Consider the following 23,972-nt stretch of genomic DNA (forward strand, 5'->3'; position numbering starts at 1 on the left):
TTTTTCTTCTAGCTGTCTTCAGAGTTGGCATCTTTGTTCAAAGGTTAAGTCAGTTCGAGCACGTACACTCAATTGTGGGCAACTGTCCTTTAGCTTGCTATTTATCACTGTTATTAATTTGGAAGTGTTTGTCGGTGTATCACAGATCACTCTTTCACGAGATGTGGAAAGTTCGTTCTGTCCTTTCTTTTGTTTATGGGACCGAAGCGATGACAGTTGATGATATTCCTGTGATCAAAGTTGCATTCACCTGCTAGTTTGCTAATTTCTTTTAAAGATTTACCGTTTTCCTCTGGATAGTTCAGAATAACGGCGTTGAGTCGCCTGTTTTCGACCTCGAGCGACGCGTGTACTGTTGATGCGATTAAATCACGGAGTTCATTAGCAGGTACAGATGTACTTGTGATCGGCTGCTGGTCATCAAGTATCTTGAGCTTTGTTTCCAACTTTCAGATTTTGGACGACAAAGTATCGATCGTGTTATTAAGGTGTTGTTCGAGATTTTCAACTCGTTTTCCTAGGTTCAGCAGCTGTTTAACAGAAGGAAGGCACATCGAACAGAAAAAAGGCTGGTTCAGTTCAATAAAAAGCTTGAGTGCCGATTCATCTATTTTTGCACAGGGAGTATGTAGCCAATTGCAACAGAAATCGCACGATATACCTTTTTTCCTTTCGGTAACTTCGGTTTCACAACTGTGGCACTTCGTATTGTCTTTCGGTTTGTTGGCTATCTGCTACGCTGACAGGACTAAAAGTAATCTTTTGTTGTTGGCCTTTGTTGCCACCATCTTTACTCTCATGGTAGGCATAGCGGGCGCTTTCACATGGCTGTTTTTTAATTGAAAAATAACTGATATGAAGGACTATGGGTACTTAACCATAGCCCTTCATAACTTAACCATAGCCAGTTACTTCTACGAGTTGTGTAGAAGTAACTGGCTCCTTAGTACCCTCTGTATTCTGTTTACTGGTTACCTGGTTACTTTGCACAAAACAGATACTTGCAATTACAATAAAATTCAGGAGCACAAGTTTAACGAAACTTATTCAGGATTCACATTTATTTTTAAACCAGGTTTTTTGCCTATGGTTTAGCATATTTCTTCAAGATAGTAAATATATTTGGTCAGGATGAACAACCTTGCATTATTTCTTTTTCTACTTTGAATGTGTTTGAATCTGGGTGGTTTAAAACCACTGGAATGCTAATAATTTGACCCACTGCGTCATCTGTACATCTGTTCAAGAGGCTCAAAGGTACCCATATTTGTGACACCACATACCTGAGCTATTAATGCAAATGTGATGCAATGTTTACTCATCAAAAAAGCATTCCCTTCATGAAGCATTAGTATATTGTGTTTAATTTTAGGAATCATGCAAACCCAGGAAACAATTAGGGAAGTCGTTAACAGGAATAAATGCAAAATTATAATATCGGTGATATTGCTATTCCATGGGTGTGCACTGTACACCCAAAATATATTTTGGATGTACCTAGCACACCCAAAATATACGTCCCTGGGTGTAGTGAACAAGGGAATCAGAAGTAGCTAATTTACATGGTGGATGAGTGGAATGTATTGTTGGAGCATGTGAATATAAAAAGTGATTAGTTTAATGTATGGTAGTATAATAATGGACAAATAGGATCTGTGATGAATCCATTAATAATGATAACAAATATACTGTGATTAATTTAAACATTTGGTGATAAACTTCAATTATTTTCGCCCCCACAGGGTTTAAGTGGCAATGCCAATTGGTATTCCGGAGTAAATTGACAATGCATACAGCGTTTGATAGAAAAGACAATACAGAACCTGCAGCTGTAACTGCTATTGCAGTTTCCAAGTAAGTTAATCAATAAATAACAAAGTGAATTAGTACTAGTTTGCTGAAAATTTTTTGAACATTGTTTAAGAATTATTTTTAGGATTATATGAACTAAAACTCAAAATTCAAACTGATATACTTTTTCCAGGCTTGGTTGTGTTTATTGCTACTGTACGCAGTGGCATAGCTGGGGGGGGGGGGGGGGTCTGCCCCAGATGGCACTTTAAACTTTTTTGAACTTTTGCAGTTAGTTCTAAAATACAGTCTCAAGAACTCATTCACAAATATTGTAATACTACTGCAAATTATACTCACAATTGCTGTAAGTGTTGCTAGTTGTGAAAGGAGTTTTTCTAAATAAAATTTGATTAAGAATTACCTACATTACTATGAAATAGACTTCACCATCGTCATCGACAATTTTGCTGACAGAAAAGCAAGAAAAATAACATTTTAGAATGTTGAAATTAACGTTTTACTTCAAAAATAAACATAGTGTTTTAATTTATTTCTCTATACGAAATAAATTAAAACACTATGTTTATTTGACTTTTTGTAGTATTTTTGGTGTGTATTGAGAGGGGCAGCAAACTCAGGGACCGCCCCGGGCGGCAACAGCTCTAGCTATGCCACTGACTGTACACCCACAGATACGAAACCCTTCAACACTTCTGCGCATGTCAGAAAAAGGAGAATCCATTCTGATAATAGGGTAATCAATCCGTCTTGTGGGATGAGTTGTTTATTAATACACATCGGAAAATTAACTTTTCTTTTATGAACATTGTAGTTTTTAAAGTTAGCTATTTTGCTTTGACTCTTCTTGGCAGGTTGCCAGACTAGGGTCTCGAATGTGTGGTCGGACAGTAACTTACCTACCTATATATTTCGCCACATTTCATTAGCATTAATTCTGTAGCATTATCAGGATCTCATTCATAATACTTTGTGTGTGTGTGTTGTTGGTAGAATTTTTTTTTTCACTTTGTTATAATTTAAATTAAAATTGCCAAGAAATTATATTCTTGTTTAATCCTTTATCCAAGTCGAAGCAAGCAAAGTTTGTGATGAAGCATCTTGATGACTAGGATACTTATATATAGAGGCTAAGGGGTTCAATAATAAGGATGCACCTTTTCACTACTGATATATGGAAAATATATATCTTCTGCATTAATTCAAACTTAGTATCGCTTCTAGATGGTCTGGCTTCCACTGATAAGACCTCAGTAAAAGAATGTTGAAACCAATCTGGGTAGCAGCCCTTCCCATAACCCAGGCTTTGCATGACAGGATACTAAGGCAATTGGTTTGAATTCATTAGCCTCCATATACAAGCCCATAAAAGCAAAGCAGAAAAAAAAAAATCCAGTTATCTTTGAACAGCACTGAAGAATACAATAGGCCTTTCACTAAAAAAAAAGAAATGAAAGCTGCTTTGCTTAAATTCCATCCAACTGCTTTTAGATCGGGCAGTATTCATTACAAGATGGTATAAAACATCTGTCACCATCATCCGTGGATCAAAAAAATAAAAAAATAAGCATTTATCGGTCTTTTTTTTTTTTCCCTTTGGAATAAAAAACATGACAGCATGGAGGTTTAGTATACTAAAAGAACTATGGTCTTAAAGTGAATTCCCTCTTTTTTCAAAAAACTTTCTAAGAAAATCTTCCATGTCTAAGTGGGATCTACTTTCTCCCAACCATTTATCCAAGAGGAGGAAGTCCCACAAAGTTCTTTGCAAGATTGACAACAAAAGAATTAAACTAAATTTATTAAGACATCTTCCTCCTGTCATAGTATAATCAATGCTCACTATGTGAATATCTTTACTATCTTTTATCATTCCATGCAATATGTGAGTAATGGAAAGATAGTTGTAGTAAGCTGTTGACTATGTTTCTCTGGGTGCTTGCAAATGGGTTTAAATTCTCATCACAAAAAACCATTTGTTTGCAATTTTGCAAGCACAATCTTCATCCTAACCTAGAAGAAAGACTAAATTTATCATTTTTCCTAGTGCAGAGAATAATGAGCATCCTTTACTTTTTTGGAGGTGTTCATTGCCAAGCACTTATCTGATAGTGTAATTTGTGTCTCAAGTATGTCTCTGAAAGAGATGGTAGATTTTAGTGGCACAGTCAGTCCATATGAACTGCAACTTGCCCATTTTGAACATCACCTCTTTTTAATCATAACATTGAAGTAAATAAACCACTGCTCTCCCTTTGACATTAACAACTTTCATAATTTTTTTTTTTTAAATAATGAAACCTGTGGTACAATCATAATTAAAAGAAACACGTTAACCACAATGAAAATTATTTAATTGTAAATATGTCATCCTAATTATCTTAGGACATCATCAGTACAGTAGTTTAAAACAATAATAGGAATAACATACAGTTTGGGCGCATGATTATAATAGAATCTCATTAAACGTGCTTAACGTGTTACAGAAAAAAAAAAAAAAACATTATTTAACACAATTTTGTATGACAATTTCCCATACTTTAGGAATAGTAAGAACGTTGTTGCGTTTAAGTTTGATCTCTGTAGTAGGACTTCAGAACTTTCTTTGTATAAACATTCATGTTTATATAAAGATCTATGTAAAAGTTTAGACTTTTCCCAATGGATCCTATGGTTTGGATTTTCAATTCCATGTTGAGAGAGGCCAGATTTCTGCGGTTTAAAAAGACGAATGTGGTCTTGATGTTCCGAGATGCGTTTCTGAACAGACTCACCTGTCTGTCTAAAGTAAGACAATTTGCATGAGCATGGAATCTCATAAATGCCAGGCAACATCACAGGTGATAGTTTGTCCTTAGGAGAAGGTAACAAGTTGTAAATCTGGTTGATAGGTTTGTAAGTAGTGGTAAAATTGTATTTCTTCATAATTTTAGAAAGACGTTCGGAGATGTCTTTGACGTAAGGTATAGGAATCCTATGGATTTCTTCCTGTCTAGTTTGATGTGTGGAGAAGTGACTGATGATTTTTTAGGTTGTTTTAGGATTATATCCATTTAAGATGGCTGTATTTTTGATTACTTCTAATTCCTGGTTTAAAGATTCTTCAGAGGAGCAGAATTTGTGTGCTCTGGAAACTAGTGACTTAATAATTCCAGATTTCTGAGATGGATGATTAGCAGAAGAATTATGAATGTAGCGACCTGAGAATGTAGGCTTGCGAAAGACAGATGTGGCGATGGAACAGTCTTCTTTTCTTTGGATGTGTAAATCCATAAAGGAGATACCTTGTGGAGATTCTTTTTCTAACGTAAAGTTGATGAAGAAGGTTAATTTTATCTAAAAACAGTTGTAATTCATGTTCAGGATGATCCCAGACTGCAAATACGTCGTCGACATATCTTAAGCAAATTTTTGGTTTGGGTTGAAAAGTGAATATTTTTTCTTCAAGGTGTGTTAGAAACAAGTTTGCTAGGTTTGGTAATAAAGGAGATTCCATTGCTGTTCCTTCTTCTTGCTTGTAAATTTGACCTTTCCAGGTGAAGTAACCTAATGCAATAACAAACTTGAACAATTCAACTATATCAGAAGGAAATTTTTGAGTTAGTAATTCTATTGTTTCTTTATGGGGAATGTTTATGAAGAAGGAGACAATGTCGAAGCTGATTAACAAGTCAGTTTTTGATAGTTGAATGTCTTTAATTTTTGTGTGAAACTCAATAAAATTTTTCATTGAAGAGACTGAGTGGCCTATGTGAGGATGGAGAAGGTTAGATAAGAATCTTGATAACTTGTAAGTTGGACTGCTGATACAGGTCTAAGTGGAACATTAATTTTGTGTAGCTTAGGTAAGCCATAAATTCTAGGCGGTCTTGCATGGTATGTCTTAAGTTTTTTGATTGTTTCTTCATCTAAGGAGGAAGTTTCATTAAGTAGCTTATTTAATTTTCTGAGTTGACATCTTGTAGGATCATAATCCAGTTTGGCATAAGTATTACGATCTCGAAGAAGTAAATTCATTTTTCGGTCATATGAGTTTGTATCAAGAACCACAGTGGTATTTCCTTTATCAGCTCTGGTAATGATTATGTTTTTATTACGTTTTAAGGAAATAATTGCTTTCAATTCTGATGGTGGGATATTTAATTCTGAAGGTTTGGCACTGTAGATCATTTTAGCTACTTCAAATCGAAGTCTGTTGGCTTCAATACTGGAGAGATGGTTGACGTTTCTTTCTATATATGTATGAAGTCTAAATGTGGGAAACATTTTGGTGAAATCGCAAATTTACGGCCTCTTGCTAGAACATTTAATTCATCTTTTGTTAGTGGACAGTTAGATAAATTGAATACCCATTTTTCCGTTGGTAATTTGTTAGTGATCTTTTTTGATCGATTTAATAGATTAAGGTATTTATTATGTAGAGCACTATTGCTTTTATCAAAAGCTTTTTTTCCTGAATTCTTTGTGACAGTTACAATTAATTGTACCAAAGTAATAATCTTACTAGGAAAACTCCAATTAAAACAGGGTAAGCTACAGGCTAGAATCTCTTTTTTAAAAAAGTGCAGACGCAATAATCTCATTCCAACTTTTGCAAAACTGAAGGAAGCGATCAAATCTCCAGGTGCCCATAAAATCTATCAAAAAGCAAGTCATTCCTTACTACTCAATCAGTTACGAGTTTCTAAGCATGAATTAGCAACAAACAATTTAAATATTACAGAACTAGAAACAGACTTGTCAAATACGTTAAATCAAGAATTGCTACAATTAATTATAACTGTCTCAAAGAATTCAGGAAAAAAAAGCTTTTGATAAAAGCAATAGTCCTCTACATAATAAATACCTTAATCTATTAAATTGATCAAAAAAGATCACTAACAAATTACCAATGGAAAAATGGGTAGTCAATTTATCTAACTGTCCACTAACAAAAGATGAATTAAATGTTCTAGCAAGAGGCCATAAATTTGCAATTTCACCAAAATGTTTCCCATATTTAGACTTCGTACATAATATAGAAAGAAACATCAACCATCTCTCCAGTATTGAGGCCAACAGACTTCAATTTGAAGTAGCTAAAGTGATCTATAGTGCCAAACCTTCAGAATTAAATATCCCACCATCAGAATTGAAAGTTATTATTTCCTTAAAACGTAATAAACCATAATCATTACCAGAGCTGATAAAGGAAATACCACTGTGGTTCTTGATACAAACTCATATGACCGAAAAATGAATTTACTTCTTCAAGATCGTAATACTTACGCCAAATTGGATTATGATCCTACAAAATATCAACTCAGAAAATTAAATAAGCTACTTAATGAAACTTCCTCCTTAGATGAAGAAACAAATGAAAAAAGTTAAGACATACTATGCAAGACCTCCTAGAATTTATGGCTTACCTAAGCTACACAAAACTAATGTTCCACTTAGACCCGTCGTAAACTGTATCAGCAGTCCAACTTACAAGTTATCAAGATTCTTATCTAACCTTCTCTTCCCTCACATAGGCCACTCAGTCTCTTCAGTGAAAAATTCTACTGAATTTCACACAAAAATTAAAGACATTCAACTATCAAAAAAACTGACTTGTTAATCAGCTTCGACATTGTCTCCCTCTTCACATACATTCCCCATAAAGAAACAATAGAATTACTAACTCAAAAATTTCCTTCTGATATAGTTGAATTGTTCAAGTTTGTTATTGCATCAGGTTACTTCACCTGGAAAGGTCAAATTTACAAGCAAGAAGAAGGAACAGCAATGGGATCTCCTTTATTACCAAACCTAACAAACTTGTTTCTAGAACACCTTGAAGAAAAAATATTCACTTTTGAATCCAAACCAAAAATTTGCTTAAGATATGTCGACGACGTATTTGCAGTCTGGGATCATCCCGAACATGAATTACAACTGTTTCTAGATAAAATTAACCTTCTTCATCATCGCATCAACTTTACATTAGAAAAAGAATCTCCACAAGGTATCTCCTTTTTGGATTTACACATCCAAAGAAAAGAAGACTGTTCCATCGCTACGTCTGTCTTTCGCAAGCCTACATTCTCAGGTCGCTACATTCACAATTCTTCTGCTCATCATCCATCTCAGAAATCTGGAATTATTAAGTCACTAGTTTCCAGAGCACACAAATTCTGCTCCTCTGAAGAATCTTTAAACCAGGAATTAGAAGTAATCAAAAATACAGCCATCTTAAATGGATATAATCCTAAAACAACCTAAAAAATCATCAGTCACTTCTCCACACATCAAACTAGACAGGAAGAAATCCATAGGATTCCTATACCTTACGTCAAAGACATCTCCGAACGTCTTTCTAAAATTATGAAGAAATACAATTTTGCCACTACTTACAAACCTATCAACCAAATTTACAACTTGTTACCTTCTCCTAAGGACAAACGCTCACCTGTGATGTTGCCTGGCGTGTATGAGATTCCATGCTCATGCAAATTGTCTTGGGTCTTCAGACATTAGTCAAATTGTCAGTTGACTTAGGTCTGTTCAGAAATGCATCTTGGAACATCAAGACCACATTCGTCTTTTTAAACCGCAGAAATCTGGCCTCTCTCAACATGGAATTGAAAATCCAAACCATAGGATCCATTGGGAAAAGTCTAAACTTTTACATAGATCTATATATAAACATGAATGTTTATACAAAGAAAGTTCTGAAGCCCTACAACAGAGACCAAACTTAAACCGCAACGACGTTCTTACTATTCCTAAAGTATGGGAAATTGTCGTACAAAATTGTGTTAAATAATTTTTTTTTTTTCTGTAACACGTTATGCATGTTTAATGAGATTCTATTGTAATCATGTGCCCTAACTGTATGTCATTCCGATTATTGTTTTAAACTACTGTACTTAGGATGAAATATTTACAATTAAATAATTTTCACTGTGGTTAATACGTGTGTTACTTTTAATTAACTGTCATAATGATATACATTTAAAATAAAGCCCTTACTAGACCATATAATGTGGAGAAGTATATTTTGTTCACATTGAGAAACCTGGAGTGTGACACACACACATAAGTCTTCAGACTGCATACGTCCCTTTTGATGAGGGTGTACAAATGAATTAATCTAAGCCCTTGATACTACTTGTAGACAACAGTGTATGAATGCCAAAAACACAGCCACCTTGGCATGGCTACATTCCTCCATGCAGCTTGTCCTTATATCATTTGGTGAAAATTTCTACCTTGTCTTCTGTATCCAATATACAGAGATAACACCAGTATTGTCTGTACAGACAGTTCGTTTGGGTGGAGGGGGTCTGTCTTCTTCTTATCTTCCAGATCCACCTAGAATCTAGCAACTGTACTGATGAGCAGCAGGCCGTAGTTTGCATTAAATTACATAAAACTTAATGTTTTCAAATGTGTATTATCCACACTATTTCACTACTAAATTATCCACAGGCACAAAGAAATCTTGCATACCACCCACATCCAACTCTGAGATCCATAATTTCTTATACCAAATAATGAGGATCCATCTGTGAATGTTCATCTGATTTCAATTTCAAGGCATGTTGGGGTTGAAGACTGAAGATGATGCAGCTAGGTCAATTTTTAAGCTTGTCTTTTAAGCACTGACCATACACACAAATCTCCATGAAGAATTCAGATTTTTTAACAAAAAAAAATCTTAACCCTTCGCCTACAGACCTCATGATTAGCTTTGACATCCAATCCTTACTTACTAGTGTCCCTCTGATTGGCACCCTCCAACTGTTATCAGATGAGTTTCCTCCACACATATTTGAATGTTCAACTTTGTCATGCACTCAGGCTATTTCATCTGCAGGAACCAATTCTACAAACAGATTGAAGGAACTGGCATAGGAAGCCCCCTTGTCACCTGCACTTGCTAATTTCTACTTGGAGCATCTTGAAAAATCCTTATTCTCTTCAATAGGACTCCAACCTTCCTCTTGAGTTCAAGATGCAAATGATGTGTTTACCATCTGGCCAGACTCAGAAGAATCTCTACTTACCTTTGTATAACCAAAATCAACAACCTACATCCATGCATCAACTTCACTATGGAAAAAGAAAAGGATGGACAATTGCCTTCCTGAATGTCTTCCTTTTCTGTACTGCCTTCTGAAATACTTGCCACTTTTATTCACCGTAAACGTATCTTCACAGGGCACTACATGCAGAAAGATTCAGCGCTTCATCCATCTAAAAAAATAGTCATTTTCAAATCTTTGCTCCACAGAGCACATGTTATGTGTTCCAATTCCCAAGCTCTACAACAAGAATGGAGCATCATCCAGTGCATCTTACTACAGAATGGTTTCACCTTGAGGAAGCTTAAATACATCTTAGGCTCTTACAAGCTCATTGCCCAAAACCCTGAACCTGTATGGTGAGTCCCTATCCCATATATTGCAGGCATCTCTGAAACATTTGCTAAGATCTTGGAAAGATATAACTTAGTTCCTACTTTTTTCCCTATCAACAAAATCTCCTCTTGGTTACCATCCAAAAGCCCCCCCCCCCCCCCCCCCAAGGTGTTTACCAAGTTCAATTTGAGTGCCTCTTCTTGTGCTTTGGACAAACAGGATGTTGTATTGAAAAAAGACTACAAGAACACAATCTTATATTAACAAAATAAACCTGAAAAATCTGGCCTTGCTCAGCACGGAGTGGACACTGACCACAATTCAGTACTTGCCTTTTAAATCAGTGCGGGTTTAGGTTTGAGCAGCTATATAAAGAGAGTGCCAAAGCACTTCTCTACACTGCCTAAATTTAAATCAGAATGCCTGTCTCTCCATTGCAAAGATTTATGAGAGTCTCGTCCTCATAAATGGCAAGCAGTAATGTTCTTCTCGTTTTAATTAATAGTTATTAACATTACTATATATATTTATATTATATTAATTATATTATATTTTTATTATATTATATTGAAGTGTGAATGAATTCAAGAATAAGTATGATAGCTGGTGTGTGTGTAATATGTGGCCTCCCTCGATGAGTCTCTGACTCCCTGGAGGTCTCATAATAATAATATATATTTTTTTAAATTTAATTTTATTTCAAATCACTTAATTTAAATGTGGGCCTGTTAATTTATTGCAACTACCCATCTGGCACATGGCTCAGCTAACATTCTTTGTTGTAGCTTCACCTTGTGATTATGCTGATGCACTGATGATAATTAGTTTCTGGTTGAAATATTTGTGAATATGTGTGTATTATAAATGCAACTAGGTCAACTTGTACCTTAATATGCCATCATCTGCCTTGTCCCTTACACTGATTACACACAGATAAGATAAAAATCAATATCCTCATAGCAAACATCAGCATTGAGGACAAACAATAAACTCTACCAGGTTTAAGCCTGATATTAAGTTATGGCAGTTTAGTCTATTCAGGGACCATCAAGAGGAAGTTGTTCTTGCTGGCTTACACAGCAGATAACCTCCTACTTATGGAGGAATGATGACATATCTATGCACGAGTACTGCATTCTGTTTTAATAGACATCCTTCATTATTTTAATTTTGCCATTTCTTATCTGCTTTAACAATCTGCCTGATTCTTATACACTAAGAATTCTCACCACCATTTCTGACTACATTCACTGTAAGATACAAATTACAGAAAGAAATTAACAGAAATAACCAATTGAGAATTCTCCAGTTTATCTTACCAGGTGCACTGATTCTTCTCATCTATTACAAGTTTTCCTCCTTTTTTAAAGGTGAAATTGTCATAAATTTTTTTTCTTAAAAAAACCTGAAAAAGAACTACAGTAGATGCCGCTTACTGTGATCACTTTGGGACAGTCGTTTTTCGATAACAATAACCGGCTGATAACATTAAGCAAAGGATATAAAAAATTGCATCATTTATTTCAATTTATTGTTATGGACATTATTTAATTTAATTTATTGTTATAAACAATTTTTAATAAGCAAAACATAAAATTTGTTTTAAAAATTTACCTAATGTTGTCTGTCGTGTCTTTGAATATAGTAGTTCATCAATATATTGCTCATACTCATAATGACTTTTGAAGTTTGTCACTCTATGTTGCACACCACGACGAAGTATTCGTAGAGCTTCTTGTATCTGGACATTGGTTGGAGGAGCTTCTAAAATTTGTTCTTCTATACTTGTATTAGGTTCACTTTCTTCCATTAGTTTAAAGTTCTCATCAGAAGCAGCTTGACATATTTCTGACATTGTTATTGTAGCCACCACTTCAATGTTGTTATCAATATCCAACCAATTTCCATTTTTTGACACATCATCTGTTGTTTTATCAAAAATTTCATTTGTAAGATATTCAAAATTTTCGGAAGAAGGAGTTTCAGAATTTGTCTTAAAAATCCACCTTTTTTGGAAGCAGTTTTCAATAGTCTTCTCTAAGACTTGCTTCCATGGCATTGCTACCAAATGCAATGCATGAAGAAGGGAAATCTTTTTTGCAATTGCACTTGCATCAGATTGGTCTTTTATATAATGAAATTCAGTTATAATTCTCACACAGACTTCCCTGCAATAATAAGCTTTAAAAGCTCATATGATGCCTTGGTCGCATGGGTGAATTAACGATGTAGTGTTCAAAGACAAGAAAATTATCTTGATGTTCTTTAACGATAAATTGTTTGTGTGTGCAGTACAGTTGTCTACTAATAAGACAGATTTTCATTTTAATTTAAAATCCCACTTAACTAACCAATTGTTGAAAATGTCATTAGTCACCCAAGCATTTGCACTAGAACAGTAGTCAACAGGCAAACTTTTGACACCTTTAAAACACTGAGGATTTTTACTTTTTCCAATCACTAGAAGCTCTCGTTTCTCACCTTTCATGTTAGCACAATGAAGAACTGTCACTGGCTCTTTTGAACATTTAAATCCTTTAGCACTTTCGTTTTTAAACAAATAAGTATGCTCAGGCATTGCACGAAAATAGAGTCCTATTTTCTGCATTGTAAATATCCTCGGTAGAATATTCAGTAATAATTTTTGGCCACTCGGTCTTAATCCACACATCAGCTGATAAAAAATCAGCACTTTTTTCTTCACCATGAATACGCTTGTACACAAAATTCTCTTGCTTTTTCCACCTGTTACACCTTACCTAACCTTACCATCCATCAGTTGCAGTGAAATTTTCTTTGCCCATTGTTTTTGCAAGTTCTTCTGCTTTTTGGCACATCAAAGGCTCGTTAATCAAAGCATTCTTTTCATGGTCATTACTAAACCAAATTTTTAATGCTGATTCAACTTGAGTATTTTATCCTTTCCAGATCAGGCTCTCCTCCGATCCATGTTCTCATCAGTAAGATCTGAAGTTTCAATGTTTGAGCTGTTTTTCAAGATCTTACACAAGAGTGGCTGTAAAGTTTTTAAATGTACAGCTGCATTACATGATTCATTTTGGACAACTTATCACTTCAAAATTCTTTGCTTTTCTTGAAAAGATAAATCTTTAATTTTTACTTGCTTCTGCCATAATGCTAAGGACTATTTTATTATTATTATTATTGTTGTTATTATTATTATTTATTATTATTATTATTATGTGACACCTCCAGGAAGTCCAAAGATTCATCAAGGGAGAATGTGCCAACAGCATCGAACGATTGGGCTCCTTCCAACTACTAACCGCACTCAAACTTACTTAACATTTTGCGAGCCATTAGCAGAGGCTGTACCAATTGACCAACCTTTGCTGGCAATTATGAGCACTTTAAGTCAAATTCACTCACTGAAAGAGAGCACAAAAATAAACTCGAAAAATCACATTTAGACGTATTTATATACCCCCCCCCCCCTTGCATTTGCCTCAAAAATTTAAGTTTTACAAAAGATTAACATTAAAAAAATTATTAAGATTACGCACCTGCATTTTCCTGAAAGATATAAGATTTACGGGAAGAATAAGATTAACAAAAAAGTTCAGGTTTCAACAAATGTTCTTTGTCAAATTTCCTCCTGATTAACTCATATTCTTAGAATTCTGAGATGCAAAAGGCCAAACATTTGAGGATTTTGATAAGAATAACCTGAACTTTGATTATAATAGGCGGATTGTTTTTAATTAATTTTAATTGTTTGTTTGTATTTATAAAAATGCAAAATTCATTAAAATATTCTTCCATCACAGGGATCAGCAACCTGTTTTGAGTGAAGAGTCGTTTTTGATCTAATTAAAAATAAAAAAAAGAATCTGAAGAGTCACACTTTAGCTCAAACTGGGAGAAGAGGGAAGTTTTTTAAGAAATAGAATATAGTGAAAGGTGTTTTATTAAAAAATATACATGTTTCAAATATTATTTACTAATACTGAAAAAATGTAATAACAGACATCCACTTAAGTATGAATTAATCGAACTTCTTGAGTGAGTCTCTCAATATCAGGTGAGTAGGCCATAATTTTCATTTTTAGACATGCTGAGAGACTCACATTGTTCAGACATTAAATAATACCACGGAACTTATTTACAAAGTCAAAGGATTTATAACATGAATTCACATACTTAATCACAAACACTACATACATAAGAATATTATTTTGTTCCTGTTTTAACTATTTTATACTCTCAAACACCACAACCCTCAACATTTTGCAGTATGTGTGCTCTGCTCACAATGTGCAGGCAAACTAAACTGAGAAATGTTTGTGGTGTGCAGTTTTCGTACATATAGAATAAAAGTTAAAGAGCCACATGCAGGTTGCCAATTCCTGTCCCAACTGGATAAAAACAGGGGTACTGTTCCTGCAAGTGAAGAAAATATTTTTAAACTCAGAGAATAAAAACAAATATCCAAAGACAAATATGCTCGACTCATTATAGCATAGTTATAAAGATCAAAGAATCAGCTTCAAAGAGAGAAAGTTGCATGTTATGAATTGCTTTAGAATAGCAATGTTATCATACTTTCACTAGAACTTTTTTATACTTGAATACTGGGTTCTTCATACTTATAATTTGGTGTTGCTGGAATAATGATTTTTAAGATTGCAGTTTCTTCAAGATATTCTAGATGTCTGGAGCAGTTATTTTTGAAAGATTGCTAAATTACAAGAAATGACAGAACAGTGGTAGAAAATATTCAAGAGAAATGCTTAAACAAGGAGGTATAAAAGTTTTACCTTAGCTGCATGGTCAGAAGGTTGAATTCAGGGTGATTAGAGTAGAACTATAAAAAAAAGGAAATGAAACTTAATGTGAGAATTACAGAGAATTTCCTTACTGAATGCTTCAGATATGATTTATGTAAGCATATTCAAGAAGAGACAAAAAATGTGGAAAAGAAACTTGGTGAAGAAAAAGTAGGATTCAGACAAAGTAAGGTCAGGATGATCACATTTTCACTTTGAAACAAATAGTTGAGAAATCATGGGAATATAACAACAATTCATATTTACGTTTTGTAGATCTGGAAAAGGCATGTGATAAGGTCTAAGAGAAAAGATTTTCAAAAATTAATTTTATATGGTGTAAATTGGACATTATAGTGAGAAGTACATAGCTTTTATTTAAGATCTAAGTCATCAGTTCAAATTGAAGGAGGTCAAAATCAGTTCTAAGATGAGAGTACACACTATCTTCACTGTTATTCATCATCTATGTGGATTTCATTATGAATGAAAGTGGCGTCCTGAAATCATAATTGGAAATGTTAATCTCAGCTGTTGACTTTATGCAGATGATATACTCTTAAATAAATGGACTGTAAGTCTGTAGTATTCTGTTGTATGGAAGAGTGAAGAAGACAAAAACAAATGATGTATGTATGAAAAAGGTAATGAAACACCTGTGAGTGGCATTGTATGGTGACTTGATTATTAGAGATGTGGTAAATGAGAAGATGCACAAGATTTATTTTCTTGGGAGGTAAAATGAATGGAGTGATTGAAGCATTGAATATGAGGAGTAAGCAAGCAAACGAATTGGTAGTGGTAGTAGGGAAAAATGACTTGACTGGGAACAAGGAGAATATAAGATTGGATATCAGAAGGTTGTTGAGAAGGAGAAAAGATAATAGTGTGATAGAAGAGGTAGTCAGTGTGTTGCCCAGATATGACAGTGATGAGATGAGGCAGAGAGCAAGAATTATTATTATTATATGGCACCTCCAAGGAGTTCAAAGACTCATCGAGTGATGGCACCTACTCTACAACTTTCCATCTCCACCACTCAGACCACCATCTACACAACATCATCTACTGACCACCACCACACTAGTATTTTAACAGACAATCACAAACATCCATGCCCACAGCAGGATTCAAACCCACAGCCTTTTGGCTAGAGAGCAGATATCTGAACCACTCAGCCAACAAGGCCTGTTAGCAGAAATCTGTGAAGAGAAAGGACAGTTTTTTAATGTATAGAATGAGTTTGAAGAAAGAATTTGAATTGTATAAGAGCAATGGAATATTTGAATGGTTTTGGTGTGAGTCATTTGAAGAGACTGCTGCTGGAAGGGAGAGTAATGAGTGCAGAGAATGAATCTGAGCAAGTAAGAAGTAATGTGAAAATGCAGGAGAGTAAGGAAGGAGAGGTTGAAGTTGTGCTTATGAATGAAGGAGTGGGTAGCATGAGTGTAGGGAATAAGTGTGCAAGACAAACAGGGAAATGGGGAGACTCACAGGGGAACACATCATGAAAAAGGATGCAAATGCATGTGTAGACAAAAAGGGATGTAGGGAAAATAGTTGGATTTGAAGATGGTTCTGGCTGGGATGAATAAGGAGAAAAAGAAATGGCTTGAGAAAAGTATAGAGAAGTCGCATCTAATAAGTCGTATCAGTGAAACTTGTTATAGATCCAGGAATGAACTTTTATGTTTGTATATGAATGCCAGAAGTATCAGAACCAAGGGAAATGACATGGTTGCACTGATTGAGTTCGTTCACCCAAAAATTGTGAGGATGACATCCTGACAAGAATAGAGATGGAGAGGTATGATGTATTTTGTGAAGATAGAAAGGGTAAAAAGGGAGGTGGAGTACTATTGATGATAGAAAAAAAGAGTTATGTCCATACAAGGTAGAGATGCAAAGGGAGAAATAGTAGTAGTGCTTTTGAGGCAGTATGGTGTGAGATACAAGTGAATAGAATGAAAGACTTAGTTGGATGTTGTTATAGACTTGATAATATGAATAGTAATGACCATGAAATGTATAATGAAATTAGCCAAGCAAATGGGAAAAAGGATGATCATTATGGGTGATTTTAATTATGGCAGCATAGATTGGGATGATGTGTTAGCAACAGGAAGTAAAGAAAATGAGTTTTTGAGGGACAACTATCTCAGGCAGTATGTAACAGAGGGCACATGAGAATTAAGGGTCGTCTTGAATTTGATCATCTCATCTGAGGATGTTATAAAAAATGAGGTGTTAGATCTCCTTCCAGTTGGTGAGAGTGACCATGAAGTGATTATCTGGATGGTTGCCAACCATGTGAGAACTTTGAAAGTTTTTCTACTTGGTTATACTATAAATTAAAGATGCCAAGAAATTATATTCTTGGTTTCTTCTTTTATCCATGGATAAGCAAACAAAGTATGTGTGTGAAGTAACTTCACAACTGGGCTACTTGTATGTAAAGGCTATTGACCACATCAGTTGCTTTGGTATCCCATAATGCAAGGCACATATCCTTACGGACAAGTATAATGCTATGCATTATGGGAAGGGCCACTACCAGACCAGTTTCAACCGTTATTGAGGTCTCATCGGTGGGAGCCAGACCCAGAAGTGATACCAAGGTTGAAATAATGCAGAAGTCTAAAACAATTTTCATCTTCACATGAGGCATAAGTTCTAATAATAAACATGCTAACCTGTGTACTTCAAGAATCACTTTTATAAACCCTTCATTTACTTTCCAATTTTTACTTGGTTCTTCTATCTGCTTGTTTAATGAGGATATTTTAACTCTTCTGCTTTTATTCACTCCACATATGTAGATATTTACCCAGTATTTCAAATCCTTTATCTTTCTTCTTTGTTTCTGTTAAGAACATAACATCTGCTTTTCATTTTTCTACTTCCTGAATCTTCATGACATCAAGCATATAGATTTTGTATATTCCATGCTCCATAAATCATCCATTGCAAGAAATGGATGATTTATGGTATATAGAATATACCTCAGTGTTTTCTTGTTTTTTATAGGGATCACAAGACAGTTTATGTTGGAGACGCTCGTGGCAGAATTTTTAGCTGGAGTGTAACAGATCATCCTGGACGTGCAATGGCTGATCACTGGGTGAGAGATGAGGGAGGAGACAGTTGTGTGGCATGTGCAGTTCGGTTCTCATTTGCCGAACGACGTCATCACTGTCGAAACTGTGGTCAGCTCTTTTGTTCTAGGTAATTATGTCTTCTTATGAAATATTATACTCTGCATTTACTCTAAAATATCTGTAATTTTTTCAGTGTAAGAATATAATTATTTTAACCATATATCAGTTTGTTTAATTCCATATATAGTATATGGCTGATACTGCCCATAAAGACAGAGGAATTCTTCAAACCATTAGAAAAGGAAATGAAAATTTTCTATAAAAACTGTTTAAAGTATGTAACATGCAGTATAAGCAGTAAATTTTATAAATTCCATGGCTCTTCATACTCTAGCTCATTATAATATTTGGAATGCTGCTAAAATTTAGTTTGAATAATGTCAAAAGCACCAAGAAGAGAAGAGCATTTCACAATAAATGGAATTTGCAGTATTTTATAGGTTTTGCAAAAATATTTCAAGTTTGCTTGCAACAGTGAAGAACTGTAATACAAATTAGCATTATGAGGTTCACACATGTCAAAAGGTTTAGATATTGGCTGTTAGTGTTGTTGAATTTTAGATATATATACAATATATGTATCAAACCCTATACACAATTAGTCCCAAAACTGATAACACAGCAGCCATTTGGGTGTTATCAAAAGTAAGACTGGAAGACCATCATTTGGATGATTGTCTGCGATTGGCCACTTCTTCATATCGACTTGACTATGAAAATATTGCAAGGTCCAAACAATGCCAAATTTCACATTAACTTTTTTTTTTTTAAATCAACCAGCATTTCCTGTAACTTGTGAGTTTGTAATCAATCTGTTGTTTTTTTTCTAACTTTGGTTTTCCAAAATAGAGAAACAAAATAGAGTCTTGCCATAGCACGTGGTGGCGAATTTGATCTGTGCTGAAGAAAGTGAGTTTTTAATCAGTGAATAGTCCATTTTTTTTACGTTTTTGAGTGCTAAATTGTTTCTCTGGAATACGAGTGTACTATAGTGGTTGTTTTTTGAAGTTAGTGCTGTCGTGATATTGTATTTTGTTTACCGAGAAGACGGGGCGGATGCATAACGGTGGAAGACAAGACGAAGCTAAGTTTTCATTACTGTATTTATTATTAAAACACTTAAGGAATTGAACAACATAGTTAAGAATATAAATTAAATTAAACTTTAATAAATATTTCCGATATTTCGGCAACGTCATGTTGCCATCTTCTAAAGGAACTTACAAAAAAAGCACGTGCATGTAGGCACTACAACACAGTAACTAACTAAGAATGAAGTGATGAAGCTATTGTTCTCCTAAAAGTCTTGATGGTGCCCTCTAGCGGACTAAGTAGGTGTTCTTGGCCGTTGGGCTGAAGGTCTGCTGATGTAAGCCTCCCAAATTTGGGGCAGTCGCATACAACCAAATTTGTTGAGGTTTGGAGAATTTCTTAGGGCAGAGGCTGATTCCATAAATAGTCTTTCGAATTTGTATTTGCTACGGTGTATTACTGTAGCTTTCTTCCACCGTATTTTGTGGCGTGTATCCAGAGCATGGTCTGCAAGACCAGAATGGCTGTACTTGTGAAAACGGATGTAGTCCTTGTGTTCAGAAATGCTGATATTCGCTGTCCTGCCTGTTTGGCCAGAGTAAGACGGTTTACAACTGCAAGGGACCTGGTATACACCAGGTAGGTCTAGGGGAAGTGGTTGGTCTTTAGTGGAGCAGTGCCAATTTTCTGTAAGGTCTGTAACAGGAGGTCAGATCATGTTTTTTTAAGATTTTGGTAATCTTTTCTGAGGTGCCGCGGATGTAGGGAATGGTGATGGATTTAGAGTAATCCTTGTTGTGGAGGGGATCTGTGGTTTGTAGGTTCTAATATTTTTTGGATTTTTTTGGGGGGGATAGCCATTGGCTGAGAAAGTGTTGAGGATGTGATTTAGTTCAGTGTTTAGGGCCAAGTCATTTGAACAGATTAGTTTAGCCCTGTTGTATAGTGTTTTCACCACTCCATATTGTTGTGAGGGGGGGGGGGGATTGTTGATGAATGTATCTGCCTGTATGGGTGGGTTTTCTGTAAACTGAGAAAACCAAGGTTCCATTAGGCTGGCGGGTGACTAGTGTGTCTAGGAAAGAGAGGCTATTGTTTTTCTCTTTTTCCAAGGTGAGCTTGATTCTGGGGTGTTGGTTGTTTAAGTGTGTTAAGGAGAGAAGTGTTTCAGAGCCATGTGGCCAAATAGCGAACACATCATCAACGTAGCATTTCAGATCTATGTGGCCAAGCTATTTGGCCACATGGCTCTGAAACGAATGATGGTGGATTCAGCAGCAGTCGCAAATGGCATGTCGCCATGTCGATTTGGGCACTCTATTATAAGCAATATAATAAGGGAGTTTGTGGCATGCAGTATTTGCGGTATGTATGCATCTTGGGAATTGGATGTCTGGCTTGTGAGAGAGGATGGGGTGCATGTGTGTTTAAAGTGCAGGCAGTAGGAGGAAATAAATGCAGCAGATATCTGAATAACCGACCTTGTTGCTCCAGGAATGGGAAATGAATACAGGAAGACAAGTAGTGTGATAGGAGAGAATGAAGAAAAAAATGTGAATGAGAAAATAATAGTTGATAGTGTAGAAGGCGTGAGTGACTGTGAAAGTTTAGATGATTTTGTTTGGGAGAGTGAATTTCGATTTAGAGTGACTGACCTGCAGAGGGAGATAGAGGAGCTTAAAGAGGAGGTGGAATGTCTTGGGAGAAGTATGATAAATACGAAAGATGAGATTAGAAAAATGGCAGAGATAAATGCAAGGCAAATTGGAGTAGGGGGGAGAGAGAGAGTTTTGGGAATGATAGGAGAGGAGAGAAATTTGTGAATGATAAAAGAGGAGAGAATGGAATTGGATATGGAAATGGAAATGGAGAGAATGGAAACAGGAGAGAGAGGTATGGAAGTGCTAGAAGAGGAGAGAATGGAAATAGTGGGAGAGATGGAATGAGAGAGAGGTATGGGAATGCTAGAAGAGAAGAAAATGGAAACAGTAGGAGAGAGAGGTGTGGGAATGCTAGAAGAGAAGAAAATGGAAACAGTAGGAGAGAGAGGTGTGGGAATGCTAGAAGAGGAGAGAATGGAAACAGTAGGAGAGACGGAATGAGAGAGAGGTTTGGGAGTGCTAGAGGAGGAGAGAATGGAAACAGTAGGAAAGACAGAATGAGAGAGAGGTATGGCAGTGCAAGAAGAGGAGAGAATGGAATGAGAGAGAGAGGTATGGGAGTGCTAGAAGAGGAGAAAATGGAAACAGTAGGAGAGAGGGGTATGGGAATGCTAGAAGAGGAGAGAATGGAAACAGTAGGAGAGACAGAATGAGAGAGAGGTTTGGGAGTGCTAGAGGAGGAGAGAATGGAATGAGAGAGAGAGAGAGGTAGGGGAGTGCTAGAAGAGGAGAAAATGAAAACAGTAGGAGAGAGGGAATGAGAGAGAGGTATGGGAATGAAAGAAGAGGAGAAAATGGAAACAATAGGAGAGAGGGAATGGTAAGAGGTAAAATGTATGGGGACTCAATGATCCGTAGTGTTCAAGATAGGATGCATGAGGAGTGTTTGCCAGGAGGAATGATAGAAAGGGTGGCTTTGGCAGTTAAGAGAGGTGAAAGAGTGGATGAGATGATTGTGATGGTGGGAACAAATGACTTGAGTGGTGGTGTAGATAGGGTAGCGAGAGATATGAGATTCTTGCTTGAGGTGGTATGAAAGAAGACACAGAGAGGAAAGATAGTGTGTGTGTGTGTTGCCTAGGTATGATAATGACGAACTGAGCAGAAGAGCGGTAATATTGAATGACATAATAGCTAGAATGTGGGATAAGAGAGGACTGGAATATGCAGATGCTTGGAGTGCGTTTGAGGACAGAGAGGAATCGTATGCAAGAGACCACTTACATTTGAATGAGGAAGGACGTAGGCATCTGGAGAGATTGCTGTTCTGAAAAAGTGAGTGTGTCTCAGGGAAGATGGTAGCAGGGGTGGCCTCTTGTGGGAATGGGTACTTGGGAGAAGGGGGGGAACGACATCAGGTAATACTGAGCTCAGTGGAGTCTAGAGGGGATAATGCTGGGCATAGAAACAACAGCATTTATATGCTATATACTAATGCCAGGAGTATCTGGAATAAGGGGGAGGAATTGGTGGCGTAGATAGCATCAGCCTGGCCAAAAAATATTGGGATCACTGAGACATGGTTAACAAAAGAGGATATAATAACACGAATAGAAGTCGCTGGGTACAGCATTTTTCGGCAGGATAGGAAGGGGAAAGCGTGGTGGCGGAGTACTGCTTAATATAAGTGACAACCTATGTCCTCTAAGAGTGGAGACTTTGGAAAGCAGTGACACTAATGATTTTCAAAGCATATGGTGTGAGGTAGAGGTGGGCAAGACAGGATATTTAGTGGAGTTGCTACAGACCCAGGAGTACAGAGGGTGGGGACCAGGAAATGTTTAGACAGTTGAGTTTGGCAAGTGCAAGAAGAATGATTGATATGGCAGATTTTACCTACAGTAGTATAAAATGGGGAGAGGAAGATGCATGTAGCAATAAGGGAATGGAATTTCTAGAATTCTTGAGGGACAAATGTCTTAGGCAACATATAACAGAGGGAACAAGAGGTTCAAGAGTTTTGGATTTGGTTATAGCATCAGAAGAGTTGATAATAACTGAGATGACATCTCTCCCACCATTTGGAGAGAGTGACCATATGGTTTTGACTTGGAAAATGAATAGACATGCAGGAGTCTCAAAGAGACAGGAATGTATGTGGAATTATGAGGCAGGTGATTATAATAGCCTAAGATGTCAACTTGGGGAAGTTTCATGGAGGGAGGAATTGGAAGTCCGGGATATCATTAGTGTGTGGGAAATTATGAAAGAATATTTGTTAGCAGCAATGGTAAGTTATATACCACGAGTGAACAAGAGGACACAATTTGGAGTAAAGTGGATGACAAACAAGATTAAACAGAAATTCCATGTGAAAAAGAGGCTGTGGAAGAGATATGAGGAGACAGGAGAAGAGAAGATGCATGAAGAGTATAAGACACAGGCCAGAAAAGTGACTAGCATGGTAAGGAAGAAGAAGAAACTGGAATATGAGAGGAGATTAGCCCTAAGATCCAAAGAAAATCCTAGGGAATTTTTTAGATATGTGGCCAGTAGGAGGAGAAATGTCTGTGGAAGAATGAAACTGTGGGATAAAAATGGGAATAGAGAGACTGATGCAGAGGACATAGTAGAATTGTTCAATGACCACTTTATTGTAATATTTCATATTGGAGAAGTCAGTTTTAATGCTAGAGGAATAGGGCAGGTTCAAGGTTTAGAGGTACAGGAGGAGAGTGTGTTTCAAATACTGAGTACTCTGGATGTCAGTAAAGCTGTGTGACTGGATGGTATTTCACCACAAGTTTTGAGAGAATGTGCTAGGGAATTGACAGTGCCTTTAACGTGGCTTTTCAATGAAAGTCTGGTTACTGGAAAGGTGCCCATGGAATGGAAGGAAGGTAAGATACTGCCATTGCATAAGGGTGGTAGCAGACTGAAAGTGTCTAATTATAGACCAGTTTGTGTGTCATCAGTAGTTAGTAAGATCTTGGAGAAAGTAGTGAAAGACCGTATACAGCATTGGGCAGATGAGGGTAATGTTATCTGTGAGAGTCAACATGGATTTGTGAAGGGGCGCTCTTGTTTTAGCAATATGCTAGCCTTTTATGATAAAGTTACAAGAGCATTAGATGAGGGAAAGGCATATAACTGCCATTTTCTTAGACTTAGCGAAGGCATTTCACAGGGTGCCAC

At 36.2% G+C, this 23,972-nt stretch overlaps 1 protein-coding gene across 3 annotated transcripts in view; it reads left to right on the forward strand.

Moving 5' to 3' along the window:
- The window catches only part of bchs (WD repeat and FYVE domain containing 3 bchs), a 1,305,514-nt gene that overhangs the window by 1,257,798 nt on the left and 23,744 nt on the right, over positions 1–23,972 (forward strand). For all 3 annotated transcript variants that reach the window (XM_090399415.1, XM_090399420.1, XM_090399430.1), the window contains exons 67-68: positions 1,743–1,854; positions 18,014–18,211. In XM_090399415.1, the coding sequence (XP_090255541.1) occupies positions 1,743–1,854; positions 18,014–18,211 (310 nt within the window). The remainder of the gene's footprint in view (positions 1–1,742; positions 1,855–18,013; positions 18,212–23,972) is intronic.

Source organism: Typopeltis vanoorti, chromosome 1, assembly GCF_054136105.1.
Source record: "Typopeltis vanoorti isolate ZY-2024b chromosome 1, IOZ_Tvanoo_1.0, whole genome shotgun sequence".
NCBI classification, from domain to species: Eukaryota; Metazoa; Arthropoda; class Arachnida; order Uropygi; family Thelyphonidae; genus Typopeltis; species Typopeltis vanoorti.